Source organism: Falco naumanni, chromosome Z (genome assembly GCF_017639655.2).
Source record: "Falco naumanni isolate bFalNau1 chromosome Z, bFalNau1.pat, whole genome shotgun sequence".
Classification (NCBI taxonomy): Eukaryota; Metazoa; Chordata; class Aves; order Falconiformes; family Falconidae; genus Falco; species Falco naumanni.
In genome coordinates this window covers 82,292,330-82,310,069 of record NC_054080.1, presented here as the reverse complement: position 1 = coordinate 82,310,069, position 17,740 = coordinate 82,292,330, and the positions used below count along the sequence as shown (strand labels likewise).

At 41.7% G+C, this 17,740-nt stretch overlaps 1 protein-coding gene across 3 annotated transcripts in view; it reads left to right on the top strand.

Annotated features, from left to right (window-relative positions):
• Nucleotides 1–17,740, top strand: part of ST8SIA5 (ST8 alpha-N-acetyl-neuraminide alpha-2,8-sialyltransferase 5) — an 82,355-nt gene that overhangs the window by 25,053 nt on the left and 39,562 nt on the right. For 2 of the 3 annotated variants that reach the window (XM_040578961.1, XM_040578959.1), the window contains exon 1: nt 5,354–6,191. In XM_040578961.1, coding sequence (XP_040434895.1) covers nt 6,061–6,191 — 131 coding nt within the window. In that variant the 5' untranslated portion in view covers nt 5,354–6,060. Of the gene's footprint in view, nt 1–5,353; nt 6,192–17,740 lie in introns of those variants that run through there. The other variant, XM_040578960.1, reaches the window with a different exon arrangement.

The following is a 17,740-nucleotide window of genomic DNA, read 5'->3' as shown; positions in this document are numbered from 1 at the left end:
CAAGAGGAATGTACTTCATTCCTTTGAATGCAAAATCAATGCAGAACTGTGGTAAAGGCAAAGGTAACTTTTCGTAAATCACTTTTTATAATAGGTCTCTTCTACACCTTGATTGTAAGAATAGTGTAAAATTTTTGAAATACTTAATTAGCTGATTATTCACAGGAATATTTTCTTTTTCATATTTACTCCTGTTCTGATTAGTACCACTCAGTGGCACAGCAAAATATATTCCAGGATCGGATTAATTGTCTCTGTGAATTAAAACTAACTTTATATGCCATATTATAGATTTTCTAAATCTCTCAACATTTTAGTTCTTGCTCTAAAAATGTATTGTTAAAATAGTGAAATAATTATTAATTGGATTTTTCAGAATTAGATAATGTGTGATCCTTGTTCTTACCATGGGAAATATTTGCTCATTGTAGTGTTAATGCTGGAATATTTTCTGCAAAAAAAGTATCAAAACTTCAAACTGCTATTAAACTTGTACAGTGAGTGCCACTGACTCTAGCACTTTCCAGGCTTTCAGTAGAAGGTTTTAAGTGTGGTTTTGATGAACTAGATGGGTGTTACAGCTCGCTTGGGATACAGGCAGGATCATGTTCTTATTCTGAGAGCAAGTGTTGGCCATGGAAACTCTTTGACCCCTCCATGGTTCTGCCAATATCTCAGTCCTGTTGATTTGGTGCTAAATCCAGGACTCCCATGCAGTGCTTCGACTTCAAAATAATGTTTTTAACAGATGATTTCTGTAAAAGCAATTTGGTCCTGTTTCTTTTTCCCTGAAGAGAAACTGAGCTTCCATCATTCTCAATTATTTGCAGGGTCATTGTGAGCCTGTACAGGATCATAACAATCACACTAAACTTCCTATATTTTCTGGGAATCTGGAAACAGTACTGCAAAAACAAGGCTGTCCCTAGCAGTGAACCCAACTGAAGTTTATCACTTTGCTATCCGTTTTAGCAAGCCCTGCTATAAGGAACTGTTAATAGTAAATGCACAGCACAGCACTATAGCTATGGCAGTCTCTGCATTAGAGCTTCCTACCAGTGAGAGGAAGACCTTATTACCTTTCCAACAGATCTGGCGTCAGCAGTGTAAAAAAGGGATATTTTATGCACCAGGTCATTTCTCCCCCAGTGCCTATGTGACCCATAACTGAAAAGAAACTGGTCATGATTCAACAGATGATGTAAAGTACATCCAGTGTGCAGACCGTATGTTATCTTCAGGACATTGCCTCCAATTCAGGCAGCTCCTCAGGTAGGAGGCCTGGTGCCAAATTAGCTGTTGTCACCTCCTTGTGGCTCAGCCCAACTCAGAAAGGAATAGATGTTTACATCATAGCTGTATCTTTTCAGCTTCCTTCAATATCCCAGTTTAAGACATATGGATTTGTGGCAGTGATGAGGGACTAGACATTGTGTAAAGCACTAGATTATGCTAATAAATTCATGTTTTATCTCTGCAGAAGAATTCATATTGATAAGCATATGTTTATGAGCTTCACATTCAGCGTATCCTTCCAGGCATATACCTATGTGCCAGTGCTATGCAACAGCAGGGATCTAGCAGTTGACACAAGCATCGTAGAAACTGTAAATAGGTTTGATTTAATTTTAATTTAGGGGAAAATATGAGATGTAAATGTACAAAAAACATTTACAGCCCATAGTATTCTGCTATGCTGTGTGTGAAGTCTTTAAGCTGCGTTAACAGTCATGAAGGGTGCCTGAGCAGGCAGGGAGAGAAAAAATCCTGAAGGGGAATGTGAAGAGTGTTTTGCTTTACTCTGAACCTGTATGATACTGTGAGTTTAACATGTATATTGTAATTTAGGCAACCAACAGACAGATCCTGCTATCTGAGACACTAAATGCCCTTGCTTTCAGCTGAAATTAGAATGCATAATCAGTCAAAGACTGATTCAAAGGACAGGTTTACTGAAAGGTACTTAAGGAAATTCCCAATCAGACCTGCCCATCAGAAGTGAATTTTTCTGTTTCATTTGCATTGAAAAATAAGATGCAGCTTAGAATTAAGGGCTGCATATTGTCCTTTCAGCAAAGATGTGCTTGTTCACTGCACAAGAGAAGTAGAGGCTGATTCCTGACAGGTTTTGTCCTTTTGCTAATTCAGCTTTCCTTGTATGGAGCTTCAGAAACATGTCTTGGTGGTTAGCCGAGATTTGTTTGTCTTTGAGATTCAATGTTAACTTCTTTTTTTTTGAAATTAAGTTCTGCTTCATTTGGACTTAAGAGCAAACGATGAACTCCCGTTGGAGGGTATCACCATCTGGAGCATGTTCATGTTTGTTTTAGAGGGCTTAGAGTCTCGCTGCTCAGGCTGAAGGAGTTTCTTGTGATATATTATCTCTAATGATATTTAACAAGCAGCTCTCATACAACAAATAAAGGCTAGCAACATCTAAGACTGACTGCTTCTGGCAGCTTCATATTATGGGAGGCTATGAGCAGTTCCATTTTGCCACTTTTGCTTTAACCTCTGAAGTCTATGCTCCAATAAAAATACAGGAATACCCTTTCTGAGCCTCTGCATATCGTGCAGCTTATCCATCTCTCTCTCACCATCTCATAAGAGGCATTTTGAGTAGCTGCTACTAGTTAAGTGATACTTGATCTGGTGACGGAAGAGATCCTATTTACTAGGTTCCTGTGCTCTGGCATGATGCTGGCTGGCATATATTGTGATGTGGCCTGGGCTTCCTGTATGTGACCAGTGCCACTGTAGCTACATTGGCCATTGTAAGGTCAGTGCTTATGTTGACTAACAGTCAGTGCTGCACACAGCACCTGAGGCCATCATGCCCAGCAAATCTGTGTTTGCAACACAACTTACTGTGTTTATCCCCAAGCTCTTCTCAAATTCTGGATGGGCTCTTTTGTTGTCTGTTGCTTGCTTAAGTGGAGGGTGTAAAATCATGAAAAAAAATTAATTTGTTCTCTGTGGAGGCCTGATGCTTTCAAGGAAGCCTGTAGTTGACAGGTCAAACTCACAGAGCCTCTGGGAATGAGTGCTGGCCTTGCTCATTCAGTCCTTCTGCATGCTGTAAGACTGTTTTCACTCACAACAAATATTGCAGGCAACCTTGAGCATCCTTTGAAAATTTGTCGATAGACATCTTATTTGTTTATGCCTGCACAGAGCCATTCTGCTTCCAATTCTGCAGTGTTTTTGTAGTACTGGGATGAAGACAGAAAAAAGATTTCTTTTACATGTGACATGAGGAATGGTGTCTGCACAAGATCTGGCATAGAAAACTCTCTCTACTTACATGTCTTTGTACTTTGCATTTTTGCTTTACGTGTGCAGCTCTCCTGCATACAAGCCTCTCAGGTGCTGTATCTTCTGGCCAGCTCTGATATGTCCGAGAAGCCTGAGAGGACACAGAAAGTCAAAAACTGACTGAGAGTGCATGGTGCTTCCAGGCTGTTTATTGCAGCTCAGGCTGACCATCAGTCCAGGAGAAAGACTAGCTAGCTGCTAGGCTTACGAGTTTGGTGCACTACAGCACAGATCAGTCTCAAAAAAAATCTCTTTGAGTGGAGGGGAACAGAGGAAGAAAGGCTGAAAGTGTTTTCACCAAAACCAAGGTGATATCAAAATCTGCAAAACTGGCATCACATCCACAGGTCATAAGAACCTGAATTCTACTGTCTGGTACTTTGTCTTTACTGTAAAATAACCCCTGGAGCAATTGAGACAGATTTCTTGGAGAGGATTTTCAAAGCTCTCAGTAAAAATCCAACAAATCAAAGCATTAAGTACCTTTTCCTTCACTCTATCCTTACTGGCCTTACCTCTCAGCTTCTCCATACAAATCTGCCTGTGTAGTATCTTGTAGAGTCCCAGCCTGGTATTTCTGATGGCCATACTGCTTTTCCTGTTACTGAGAATGCTGTGTGCTTAGATCCATCTAAATGGTATGGTTCCTGTATGGAAACATTCTTATATTATACGGGCTTACATGAACAGATCGTTGAAAGAAACATATTTGGCCCTAGAGCTGATGACTTTGACAAGAGGGAATCAAACTGCTTTTGCTATTTAATTTGCAGTCCCCTGGTGTATTATTCCCAGTACTGTACAAATACAACTCAGTTATTTTTCTAACCAAAATCTTGGTTTTCTTTCCTTGGTTTAGGAAGACTGAACCACAGAACAGTAGGAGGGTGTTTCCAAGGAAGTATTAGTATGTCCTTGCCCTCTTCTAATTTTCCCTGTGTATCCATCACTGGCCACTGTCAGGGACAAGGCCCTGGGGTGCATAATCTTTCATCTGACCTGGCATCACCACTCTTTATATGCACAGGTGATAACTGAAACATTTAGCAGGGTTAACAAATGCATGTGTGGGAGCTTTGAAAGGGACTGAAAAAAGATATCAGAGGCTGGATCCCTCCACCTTCTCTGCACAGTCAAGGGTGTCTAAAGGGCTCGTCTCTGCTGGTGGCTCCCGCCTGCAGGAGCTCAGGGTGTCCAGGTTCCTACCTTCAACACTTTTGTTACTTGTGTTGCTTAAAAATAGGTAAGGCAAAACCTGCTTTAGTCCTTGATTGTTTTGCCTAAGTTGCCACAGGTCATGCTGAGGACTAACCCTGGCTTCAGGAACTAGGCTGAAAGGCTTGAACAAAGTTACCTTCTTCCCATGCAGCACCAATTACAGCTGAGACAAAGTCCAGAAACAGTCCCTGTTTGCTGCTTTGCACAGCTGGGCTGCTGGCACACTAGAACATTTTGCATACACTGATTTAACTGTTGGAAAATTTATTCACACAAAAATCTTCCCATTCTCTTAGACAAAGGATTTTTTTTCCCTCCACATTAGTTGTCAAAATCCTTTTCCCATCTGTTATTGGGGCAAAACAACCTCCTAGCCAGAGTGTTTCATTCATGGATGAAGCTTTCACTGGAACTTGTCTTAAGAAGCTAAGGGATGGGGGCAGATTTTGATCCCAGTGAAATCAACAACAAAACTCCCATTGATTTCCCTGTGAGCTGAATCGAGCCTTTCCTAACAATGGGGAGATTTTTAGAGGAGTTGTGATGGCCGTGGACAAGGTCTTATTGCTTTGCCCTTTCGAAAGAGAACTCTTTTTGGTGGAGGAACAATCAGAATATTTGTCTCTTTAAATGAATGGTTCTTAGAGCCTGCACTGAGAGGCAGTCTCCCTCTCTGCGGCTGTGAGGCTACACGGAGCCTCCAATAAATCAGCATGCAGGAACTGAGAGCTCTGTCCTTGAAGAGATGCACAGTGACCTTGCTTATGCTTACTCTGGAGGAATAACCAGGGGAAATATAGAAGCCCAGATAGTAGCGGTGTATGACTAAAGGCACTGCATTTTGCATGCAAATGCTACAGTACTGAAGGCACGGTATGGACGGCACGCTGCTACACAAAATGCAGCTTTCCTGCTAGCCTGACCAGATTGCTGCTGTTGTTTTTTGCAGGGGACTGAATGAAATCCTCATGATCGTTACATGCTTGTTCAATAATAGCACACCCCAGTCACGTCTCCTTGCAAGCACATTTCGTTGGAATCACTGAGCAGAAGCAAAGAAGAGCTGACGACTATGTGTTTCCAACGCAGGTTGCCGGAGCCCTGTGTTTGCCATTGGCTGCAGTTTTCTGGTTTATTTGCAGCTTCCCCCATCTGGAATATGAAAATGGGATTGAAGTAGATAATTGCTAGCAGCGGGTTTTCAAGAGAGGCTTAGAGGGAACAGAATGCCTCTTGCACAGCACAGGCTGCCTGCACTGAAAGAGCTCTGAGAGATGATTTTAGATGTTACCCACGTCTGAATCTCCTGGAAACTTTACCATGGAAGCAAGCCATTGCGCACAGTCCTGGAGCTAACATCCGAAAGGGGCAAAAAAGGGGCAGCAGGGCCAAACAATGGGATACCTTGTCCTTGGATTGCTCACAGAAAAGCCAGCAAGCGTTCTCCTCCACTTCCCCACAAAAAGGGTATGAAGTCTGCAATGAACTGAATTTTACTAAGTGGAGCTTCAGTGGTTTTTAAGAAGGATGGGATACACTGACCCTTCATCAAGCAGGGATTTGCTGGGAAACAGAACTTTGTTCTTCATATTCATCTGCGCCTTTGCCGTGGTCACCTTGCTGCAGCAGATCCTCTATGGGAGAAACTATCTCAAAAGGTAAGGGGGGATTTGAGGGAATAGGAAAAGTTGTCTGATTGGATTGAATGGAGATAGAGCTCCAGTCATACCATTATAACAGTTCAAACCACTTCTCGATGCTGTGCTTACAATATTAATATCTTGTCAATCTGGGAAGGTGCATCCAGCATCTGTAATGTCTGTTAGATTATTAATAAAGGAGAATGTTGGGCAGAATATAGTGATTTGTTTGTCTGTTAGATTGTGTTTAAATCCTCAGCTGTTGTAAAAATCTAGGTCTTACTTAACTTAAACCAGACTGACTTGTACACCTGAGTATTTGCCCCTGATCAGACCCTGACATACAGGCTTTTCACCCTGTGTAAGTTCAAGCTGAGATGGCTTGAGAGGTTGAATTAAGTTAGCATGCTCATTGCCTAAACTTCAATGTCTTTAGAAACTAACATGCCGATGCAATTCCTAAAATCAAAGTGGCAATATTAGTGTTCCAAATAACAGAGAGTGCACTTTATTTTTTCACTGCTGTATTCTCATGAATTACTGCTGAGACTGGTTTGCTGTAGAGCACATCAGTCTTTGATCTGAAAACGGTACTGCTTTTCTTACAGCAAACATCAGTGGGAATCTTCAAGTGTTTAACCTTGACCCATGCAGAGTTTATTTAACTTAAATCTAGTTTTAGGTGTTACAGCTTGTATGATTTTATAGAGGAGAATGTTTCTCTTACATACTTTGAGGTAAGTGGTTTCAGTAGTGTAAACAGCTGCTGTGGAATTTTTTACTGGAATTTAGCTGCATTTTGTCAGAAGAGATCAGTGGTTTGGTTCTTGCCTGGTTTGCAGCTCACATAGTTTGCCTTGTGCCAAGAGCAAGCAAAATGCTGACAAATTAGCAAATGTTTCTCGCTGGGGAGGAACAGCAAGCATGGTATTAATATGTATAGACAGGAGCTAACATCCCAAAGGGATGAGGAAGGGGAGTGTTTTAGTTTACCCACAGAGCAAGGTCTAGGTTGGGGGACCCTGCTTTTGGGCACCTCACTTCCAGGAAGATGTGACTCTGTTGGAAGGAGCAAGAATGAGCAGAGGTATAGAAACCACGTGTGTTTGGCTTGGAGAAAACTGAGGGAGGTATGATAACTGTCTTGAAATACCCAAACTATTTTTGCCAAGGGGAAGGTAATAAACACATTTCTGTAAAGACTCATGACATGGGAAGAAGTCATGGACTTAAATTGCAGCAGGAAAGATCTGGATATATCCATGAAGGAAAACTTCTAAAGAAAAAGGACACCCGAGGAGCTATAAAATCTCCATCTTTGGGGGCTTCAGGAACCTGTTACGTAAGACCGGGGTAGTACCAAGATGCTTTGGTGCTGAGAGTTTGACTTTATGACCAGTTGAGGTCTCATCTTGCCTTATTTTCTCAGTTTTTCCCATTTGCCCTGGAGGCCTTGCAGCCCTACCAATACATGCTTTTCTAAGTCAAAATGACTGCAACAGGATTAGACCAATGAAAAATAAGTCCAAAGTCTAAACTGAAATGAAAAATGGCAAAATAAAAATAAAATTACAAGAAAATGCAACTATAACTTTTCCAGTGAGTGGCCTCTGTGGCCACTCTCTGTCCTGCCTCGTGTCCTGGGAGCCTATCTTGTCATCAGCAGGCTGCAGGGAGTGAAAAGAGGGTGTTGTCCAATTCCCAGCTTGCTAAGCAAAGTCTGGTTCTGAGCACTCTGACACTAAAGGGGCTTGAGCAGGGTAATGTGCATGCATTTTGTTACTTTTGAAAATACTATTTTTTTTTAAATTGCAGCTTCTAATGATTTGTTTCTTTTCCTTTTTTTAAATCACCTGAAAGAGTCTCGAAGAGAGTCATGTCCCCTCACCCCCATTTCAGGGAAAAAGCACTTTCTGCTGGGAAGTGGTAGTTCCCATCTTTCATGGAAATAAAAATGCAGGATGTGGCAGTCTCAGCTTGTCAGTTTTTAATGATAGAAAGGTGATTCACGTAGCAGCCTACATTGTTACTGTAATATTATCATGAAGGTACTTTTTAACTTTTTCTTGGCCTCTCTCACTCTCATGCCTTACAGTACTTTACGGTGTCCCAGGTGGTTTCATTGCCAGTCCGCTCCATGCAGGGATATCTGTAACTTTTAATTTCTCTTTTTCTTTCACAAACCTCTGGTGTAAAGTCCCCTATTAGAAGCTGATGCCAGCTGTGAGATTCCTTGGACACATTATAGCTTGCATCTCCAGTGACCATGGTGGAGCTGGTGGTTTTGGAGAGCATCCTTTTAGAGGGGAAGTGCGATATTTATAGCTTTGGTGCTGCTTGCCAAGCTGGAGCTTGGGGATGCTGCCTAAACCTAAAGCCATTTACTTGCTAGGATTCAACATGCTGTTTGTTTTATGATAGCCTTTGCTTGCATCCCAACATCTGCAACAATAACAGGCCTCTGGGCCTCTTTCCAAGGCAGCGGGAAGAAATTCCCCAGTGTATTTAGAGAAAACTGAAAATTGCCCTAAAGTACTGTTCCAGTAAATGTATGATGCTTTTAAGCCTAAATATAATGCAAGGCTATCTTGTTTCTCTGCAATAAGATGGTGGAAATGAGTAAAGGCCAGCAAGGCAGAGGGAATCTGACCTAAAACAAGCAGCTTAGGCACAACACAGGAGACAACACAGTCTAGGGACTGGTTCCAATAAGCAGTGTAGACAAAAGCACCCTTTTCTGGGAGAAAGATGGAAATGTTAGCTATGTGGCTGTAAACTGTGCCGTGCCACGTGCCCTTACAAGCAGGGCGCGGACTGGTTTTATTACCATAAAAATCCACCTGAAGCTCTCCATGGAGGGTGCCATGGAGGCTGGTGATGCTGCATTTATCCATGGCCATGCTCCCAAAGCCTGTCTGTGGGGATGCAGGACTGCAGGCCAGAGAGGATGTTCCTTCTCAGTGAAATTTGATAAGGGGCCCAGCCTCTGGTTAAGTCCTCGCTTTGCCCTTAATGAGCTAATGAGCTCCTGGCATTGCTGAAAGAAGGGGAAAATGTAAAGATGGAATTTCTAGGTATTCACACATTTTTCACGCACCATATAATGTTCTCTGCACTTTCCCTGTTTTGTACCGTGTTATTGGAAAGCAGAATCCTTCCCACCTTTTTTTTCCCCTTTTTCAGTTTTCCTCCAAGTGGGATGGATGTGGGTGCTCTCAGCAAGGCCGGTTCCTCATCCCCATAGTAGCAGCTGAAGTCTTAATGAGAGAGTTAAACAGCAAACTGGAGAATGACATCAGGAAGCTCTGGTCTCTGTAGCTCCTGATCCCGAGTAAAAAGGATGATGAAATGAGATATAATTAAGGGACTTTAATACAGATCTCTGGGGTAATTATTTTTATTTTAGGATTAATGTGATGATTAAAAAGCTTCTTCATTGATCTGCTAAAGTAGGTTAAATGCTGTGGACTTCTTCTTAAATCCAGAGCTGCTGCTTGCTTTTGTATTGACTCATCTTTCCAATGCTCAGCTTTCATCTGAATTTTCTTTTGAATCAGATGCTCAGCTGAGGGCTGGCCTTTTTTTGTTAGCTCTTGTTTGGCCAGCAGGGAATAATCCTGGATTACATCAGGAAACTGCCACTACAGTAAAAAAACGTTGAAATGGTTCCTGTCTTCATCTCCCAGCCTGTAGCATGGGAGAGATCAATAGGATGGTCCTTGCTTGCTTTGGCAAGAGAAGACTATCAGAGCAATACTTTGCTATATACCAATATTCTATTGGTGGGCAATTCACTAAATGCTGTTTTTTTAACAGCTTGACTTCTGCACAGGGTAAGAGTCAGCTGAAGAAAGGAATCTGCCCCTTTAAAACTATTTTTTTATTTCAGCCAAGTGAGGAGAACACATTTTCAAAGCTATTAAAGTCTTTAAACAAAGATTACCCTGGGGTCTGTCAGAGGAGGCGTGTACAATAACTCAAAGAATCACACCGCAAGAAACAGCAAACCTTCCCATGCAGGCAGCCTGCATTCTTTGAAAGCTTTACATCTTTTAAATGAGAATAAAACATCACTCTTGTGTGTGTGTACCATATAATTAGTATCAGACTCTCATAACTTGAGGTTGTACCACCATTTTGGTATTTCTGAAGCAGCTTTTATTCAATAGTTGCAAATAAATCCCCAGACATTTTTACCCCTTTTGTTACCCACAAAATAAAGATAGCTTATGATAATTTTTTGCACAGCATGGGGAAACAAGGGATAAACCCACAGCAAGTAAACCAGGACTATACCTTGAGAGATCGTTTAGCTTGTACCATGCCGTAAGACAAGATCATATCTTAATTATACCACCAACAGCGGTAGTTGCAGTGTGGACATGGAAGCTGCATGTGGCCTGAGCTGTATTTTGTCCTGAGTTGGGCTCTTGAGGGACTACAGTCAGCTCAGGTCAGTTGAGACCTCCCACTCCATACCTGGCATGTGCTTCTCTGGCCTGTTCATAACACCCTGTGAAGATGTTAACTGTAACATAAGACCATCTATTCCAGCGTTAAAAGTCTTTTTCCATTTAAATATTTTTTCTCAAGAGACATAAGATGAAGGTGACCTAGTGAGTAATTTCTCTAACACAGCTGTGTGCCCCCTCTGTTTCTAACCAGAGTGAAATATCATACTAGCAAAATGACATGTGACCTGTGAGTCACCTCACTGAATCCCTGATGGGGCTGCAGAGCAGGTCTTGATTTTGGTTGGTTTTCTTCAGAGAGAAGAGCACTGGAAACTTCAGGAGAGAGCGAAGTCTTCAATATAAATATACACACCCCCCAATATATATACACACACACCAATATGTGTATGTATGGGTTATGGCCATCACCTTAAAGTGTCTAGTCTAGCATCGCAGGGAGAAACTGAGATTCCAGCATGATGTTCTTGCTCCAGGTGTTCCCAAGAGGTTTTCAAGTGGATGGAAACTGGGACTGGCATCCCCACTGTTCCTAACTACCCTTGCAAAGACAAGGATCTGAAGCAGCTTCCCAAGAGGTCAGAGGAGCACTGGAGCCTGCGCTGCAGGAGAGCTCAGGGAAGAGATGGCAGTGGGATGGAGGGGGCAGAACAAACAGTGGGCTGACAGATTAACTCAGCTGCCTGCAAAGTCACCCCTCGCTGGTCATCCCATTCCCTTTCTCATTGCTGCTGTTGGCTGCTTTACATAATGCTGCTGTCTCACCACATCAAATAAAGGGGGAGAGCTCACAAGTACATGGCATGTGAATTAAAGCTCTGCAAGAATTTGCAAACAATCACAGCTCTATTGCAGGCTGCAACAGATACTTTTATTGTGAAAGTGTCCCAAAGGCAAAATCTTACTTTCAGCTACTTTGAGTTTTTTTCTGACCCGTAATTTTAATTTGCTTTTAAAGGAAAGCATCAAGTGGCTGAAGTTTTAGTACCAGAGCATGAGGGTATGTTATTTCCTCTCTTGTACTCACTGACTCTCAATGGCTCTGATGCAGAAAACAGGCAGGATTTGAATCCCTGCTCCATCTAGACTTGCTTTACTTCTAGCATTGATTTGTACCTCTGCTGTTAAGATGGCGAAGCTACTTGCTGACCTAGTCTGTGAATTGCTAGTCCTTCTCTGTTCCCCAGATGACAGTAAATTATGGTAATGAAAATCAGTTATTTCAGTATTTTACATGTGCAAATTGCATTATCCTGAGTGTGTCATTCCCTGGTGTGTTACACTATGGTCCTTCCTGAGTTCAAACCATGGGGGATGTGAGTCACTACAGAGTGACCTACAGACACTTGTCCCTTTTGCTGTGGCTGTGGCCACCTGGTAGTCCCTAAATCAGTTCCCACAAGCCCACCCTGCAGAGAAGTCATTGCTTTACTCACAGTTTGAATCGTGTTGGGCTGTAGGAGCTCTGCAGAAGCTTCTTGCCCTGGAGTAGTGAATTATAGATGTTCTGTATACCAGCCAAAATGTGGCCATTATCCTCACTGATTAATACAGAGACAATCAAATCCTAATTCTAGTTCACATAATACCTGGTAAGGGCTTGCTGAAGTCTCACTTTGTTGTGCGGAGATCTAGGCTTACTTCTGTCTACACACACAGCTCTTTTTGAATATTTAGCTGAACATCTAGGCTAACTCCGCTTTCTGTGCTTCACACAGATCTGTTGCCTCTATATGACAAAGTAATGGGTGAGTTTTGCCAATGCCAGCATTCAACACCTGTGAGTCAAAGCCCTTTCATCCAGAGTGGTTTAAACTCCATGACATTTCTTTCAAAAACATCTCTGTTATAACCTGCCATCAACTTGCTTTATGTCGTTCTGAAAAAAATTAGCTGCTTACCCTCTATGTGCTCGGGCAGGTACAAAGTACAAAGTACAGTTTTACTTTTGTAGAAAGTCAAACCCAGAACACAGCCTTCCTGGTTTGCGTTGTGCTACACCTGTGTCCCCCACAGCCCCAGCTGTGAGCTATCACATCCTTGACTGCTGACCTCCGTGGCCAGAGTTGCAGACCTGGTAATGCAGTGTTTTATTTTCGATCTGATTGGGGTTTCTTGATCGTTCTTATGCTTACTGGATTTGGTTCAGATATAATCGCTGTGCAAAGCTTTGAATTTTTTTACTTTTGCTGTGCCTCATTCTTGCCCTTGATTGCTTTTTCATTTCATTTCTCATTTTTTAATTCAAGTGTATTCATTGCTCAGCAGTCCATGACTCCCTCAGGCAAATTGTGGACTTAACCTCTCATTTTTTTGAGGCATCCTTGCCCTCCATTGCTTGCATCCATTTTGCTTTTTCACCAGCCCCGCAGATAGTCACTGTCCTTCCACATCCTCTTTATTTAGTTAGTTTTATGCTTTAGTTCTCATGATGAAAACCTTAAAAGCAATCTCTGTCACTGGTAGTTTCATGGCATTTTCCATAAGAACAAATACAGCCAAAACTAGGCTTTTCACAGTCCTAGCTGAAAATCTTGAGCAGTCAACATTTTGGAGGGCTTTCACGAACGGAAGGAGGAGACTGTGCCATCCACTCCTGTGAATGGAGAGAGGGAATACTGCCTACTCCTGTGGCTGATACTGGGTACAGGCACGCTGACCTTAAATGGTATTTTGCTTATTGTCTTCAGCATGAGTCCTTAGTGCAAATGGGGCTCTGTGAGTATGTTTACACTGAAGAATATAGTGTAGTGTAGGGACACCTGACCTGGTGCTAAATTTATTAGTTTTGGCTGGTGCTAAATTTATTAGTTTTGGAAACATGAGATGCGAAGCCACTAGCTCCATCAGATCTCTAATGCTATGGTGAAATTGCTTGTGGTACCCATGCTGCATCAGGTACCTTTGCAGTGAGCTATCAGCTGAAATGTCAGAATTTTCTGGCATCTTAAATTATTTGGGATTTCCTCTAAGTGTCTGTGCTTGGGGCTTGATTGGCCTTTTTTCTTGAAAACAACCTGCCTCACTGACAGCTCATTCTGTTGTGGGTTTTGTGTTGCTCCTAACAATTACAAATAAGAATATTTTTATTATGAACAGTTATTACAAATGGAATTGATACAGAGTATCTATTACTCCTTGGATGTTTATCTATCAGCCACAGATGACAAAAGGAAAGATTGTATTGTTTTGAAAGGTGTCCTTCAATGTCCTTGATGTCCTAGTCAAAACTCGTCCCATTTAAACAGGCTAGTTGAATGTTGGTGTTGTGTCTATTGTATCTTTCTTGGGAAGTGATTTTAGATCAGGTTTTTCAGATGTTGCATGTGAATCTCTGATGCAAAGTTTAACCCAAATGTGAAATGTGTTACATGAAACAAAACCTTTTTATGTGTAGTAGTGGTTATAATCCAGAAGCTTCCCACTTATGTTTCCAATTTTGCTCCTTGTGCTAGTCAAAATATACTCCTCCACCACTTTTACTACTGTTTCCCTCTAACTTGTAGAGCCAAGCTTGTCCCTGGTGTAATACTGTATGGCCAAGTGTATGGTGTAACCAGATGTGCCATTTCCCAGATTTTCCATCCATATTTTGCTTTTCATGGGACTCATATTATTTCTTCCTTTTGTTGTGAATATACCATTCCCGCTCTTCCACATATTTTCATACATTTTCTAAACCTTTTCTAATGGCCTTCTCCCAATCAAATGGCAAACAATCAGCTCAGTGGTTACCCACTCTCAGTCAACTTGCAAAGCCATAGGTTGCTAAGACAAAGATTGGTCTTAATGCAGTGAGCAGAAGTGTGTATATGTATGTACCCAGACTAAAACTTGCATTTTGCTGATTTTATTGGAGAAATAAGTATTTTTCTAAACTGGACTGGTCAGATCGAACTCTGCTTCCACCGAATGCAAACATGAGTTTTATTATGGACTCACATAAGAAGGGCAGCACCCTGCTCAAGTACACAAATTGGCACCAGAAATGTGTCCTTTCTTTGTGCTGTGCCTGGTAGGGTTTTACCCATGGATTTTCCCCTGAAAGCAGTCAACACACACATGATATTTTTTTGGCCTTATAGCACAGGTGAATTGGACCTGGACTGCCACAGGCAGATCTGTTTCTTTCTGTGATCTGTGCTACGTCTTTCTAAATTGCTGTGCCATGAATATTTATTTCAAAATGGATTGGAGAGTTTCAAGTAATATTAAACTACTCAAGTAAGCATTTACCTTTCTCTTGTCATCTAATTTCATTGTCTTTGGGGGCTGGGTCTGGTCTTTTCATCAGGAAGGAGTTTTTGGACACACAGGCTAGTCTGCCTTGACTCTGCTGGGTTGTGTTTGATCTCAGTGTCTCGCTGTTACCTAGCTGCTTTACTCCTTCCAAGCCCCTCTAATGTCTTTTCATGTGCAGAGTAAATAAAGTTGCTGTTTCTGGCCTACACCCCCCCCACACACCCACACACCAACACACCCCCAGCAGATCCTTGTTTTTTCTCCAGAAACTCCTCTTGTTGTTACCTCTGTTGGCTGCTATGCTTGTCTTCACTTGCACAGCAGCCTGGCATGTCGGAGACTCCTGATATTCTCCTTTCTTACCCAACCTCCTCTTACTCGCTAATCCACTTTAGTGAGTGTTTTCAATCAGTCTCATCTGCAGGTCATTCATGCATACCACTGTTTTCATTTTATTTTCCATACACCCTGTGGTCATAGTGAGTCATAGTTTCCTTATTTTGCAGAAAGAAGGAACTGGATCTTCAGTGAGATTAACTGTCTGACTTTCCAATATCTCTGTGACATCCCTGTTGGTAGGCTAGGGGCATCACTTTCCATTTTCAAAGAGGGTAACATGATCGTTTAACACTGAAGTCTTAAGTTCCTCCTTGCAAGGGCAGAAATATGAAACAGGGAAACTGAGGTAGAGTGAAAGTAAGTGATTTTCCACTGACTTCAGGAAGCCTATACATGACCTGGACTGTCTTTTTGTCAGGGTGGGGACTGTATATGGCTTCTGTCTTTGGGTAATATGTAACAGTGTAGTGCAGCACCATAACCAGGCCTGCAGAAATATGATTATAAAATTATTAATGATGTATAGGGAATTAATATATATAATATTAGCTTATAAATGAAACAGAAGCCAGAGTCACAAAAGCTGGGCTTGCTGTCACCTCGTAATGGCCTCTTTGCTAATGTATATAGAGAAGGAATATGAGAACTGCTAGAAAGACAGAACAAGAAAAGTGAAGACAAATAAGAGAGGGAGCTCAGAAGGAAAATGAAGTAATTTGCCTTGCTCTTGGGGGCATTCGTACCTTCCTTTCACCACTTCAAAGAAGGAGTCTGTAGGCTCCTCTGCTTCCCCTTGCTTGACCATCTGCGGTAGGCCAGCAAGCTGAGTCAGATCTTGGCTTAGCTTCAGCTATATAAAATTACATTGGTTTCTGTCTGGTTTTGCTTGCTTTTGGGTTTAGTCTGCCTCTGGTAGATGCAGGATGGGGGTAGTGGTAGCTGTCACCTTGAAAGATGAGTGGAAATAGCCTGCTGGCTGGGATTAGATGAGATGAGCTCATGGTTTTGGGGGAGTGGGATGGCACTGGCGTGTTCTTCTATGCCCTCTCCTTGCACCTGCATGATGCCCCTGTTGCCATTCAGTCGTTGTTACCCATAGGTACTAATCACTCAGCCACTCACACCAAACCGCTCTTATGCCTTGAAAGCGCGTGGGTCTCTCCTGAATAAATTCTGCTGCATACATGCTCATGGCCTGCTCTCTGGCTAGAGCCCAGACAGGACTGCCAGCTGTGTTTAAAGTATTTCGGGCCTTCTCCATTTATTGGCTGTAGAGTAGCTCTGTTTTAAAAGCCTTACCTTCTTGTCTGAGCTGAATTTTTACCTTGCTTTTGCGCTTTAGAAAGGCAATGAGACACCCCTGAAGTGGGATCTTATGTAATGGCAGCATGGATACAAAGCCTCTTGCTGCAATCCATCCACTTGTTCATTCTTGCCTTATAGTTCAAAACCCTCATAAATGTTTGACATTCTTTGCTATTAAAACCTCCGCTTGTGCAGGAGTTGGTTTTTGTTTGTGGCAACAGGCTTTTTGCTTTGCTTCCTGCTGCTTCTTGACAGCTGGTCTTGACAAGCCCTTCGGAATTGCTGCTGCTTTGTTAATTTTCTGTTTTTTCACCCCCTCCCACTACTCTTACATTACGCCAATGTTTATTTGACCACATACTGATTCAACGTTTGTAGTTACCAATTAGGATAAAAATATTGCTTTGACATTTACCTGAAACTCAAGGTCTTGATTGCTAAGACATCCAGCTTAATGGAGTTTCTCTAATGCAAGGCACAACATTGCTCATACTCTTATTTGTTAGGGGTAACTCTTGTGATTAATGATGTCCATAAACCGTGATGAAAAATGTGCTGACAGTGAATGGGCAAAATAAATAATCTCTGCACTTAGAGTGTTTCTGGTTATTACATCTTTTATAAAGTCTTCCCTTATCATCAGCATCATGCATTGGGGAAATGTACTGATTTTAGTAGGAAATAACATTAGGGCAAATTGAGCAAATGGCAAAGTTCCACCATTGGTAATAACTGGTAATGATCCCAGGCTTAAAATGAGCTTTTATTTTATTATTTTTTTTTTCAAAACTCTTTGACATGAACTGTCTAAACTACATAGGAGATGTCTAAGTAATTTCCTTTGCTTTCCTTCCCTTCTTTTAATCTTCCTTACTTTCTTTTTTGTTCCACTTCTTTTTTCTGTTGCCATCCTGCATGTGCTTATCTATTGCAATTCTGACCAACAGAAGCTGCATTTACATCTTATTTGCCTATTTAAATGTAGTTAATGCTGAGAGTGAACATGGTAAAATTTAACTACAGTAATATGCCAATGAAATATATTGATGGGGCAGTTCAAGTTTCTTTTCTATTTACTCTGGCTGTTTGCAGATTTGGCCAGACAGCTTTTATGAACGCTTATGACTCACAACTGAGAGGATTAGAAAATTTTATTTTTTTTAAATTGAAATCTCCCAGCTCAAGGCTGATTGAAATAAATGTAAAACT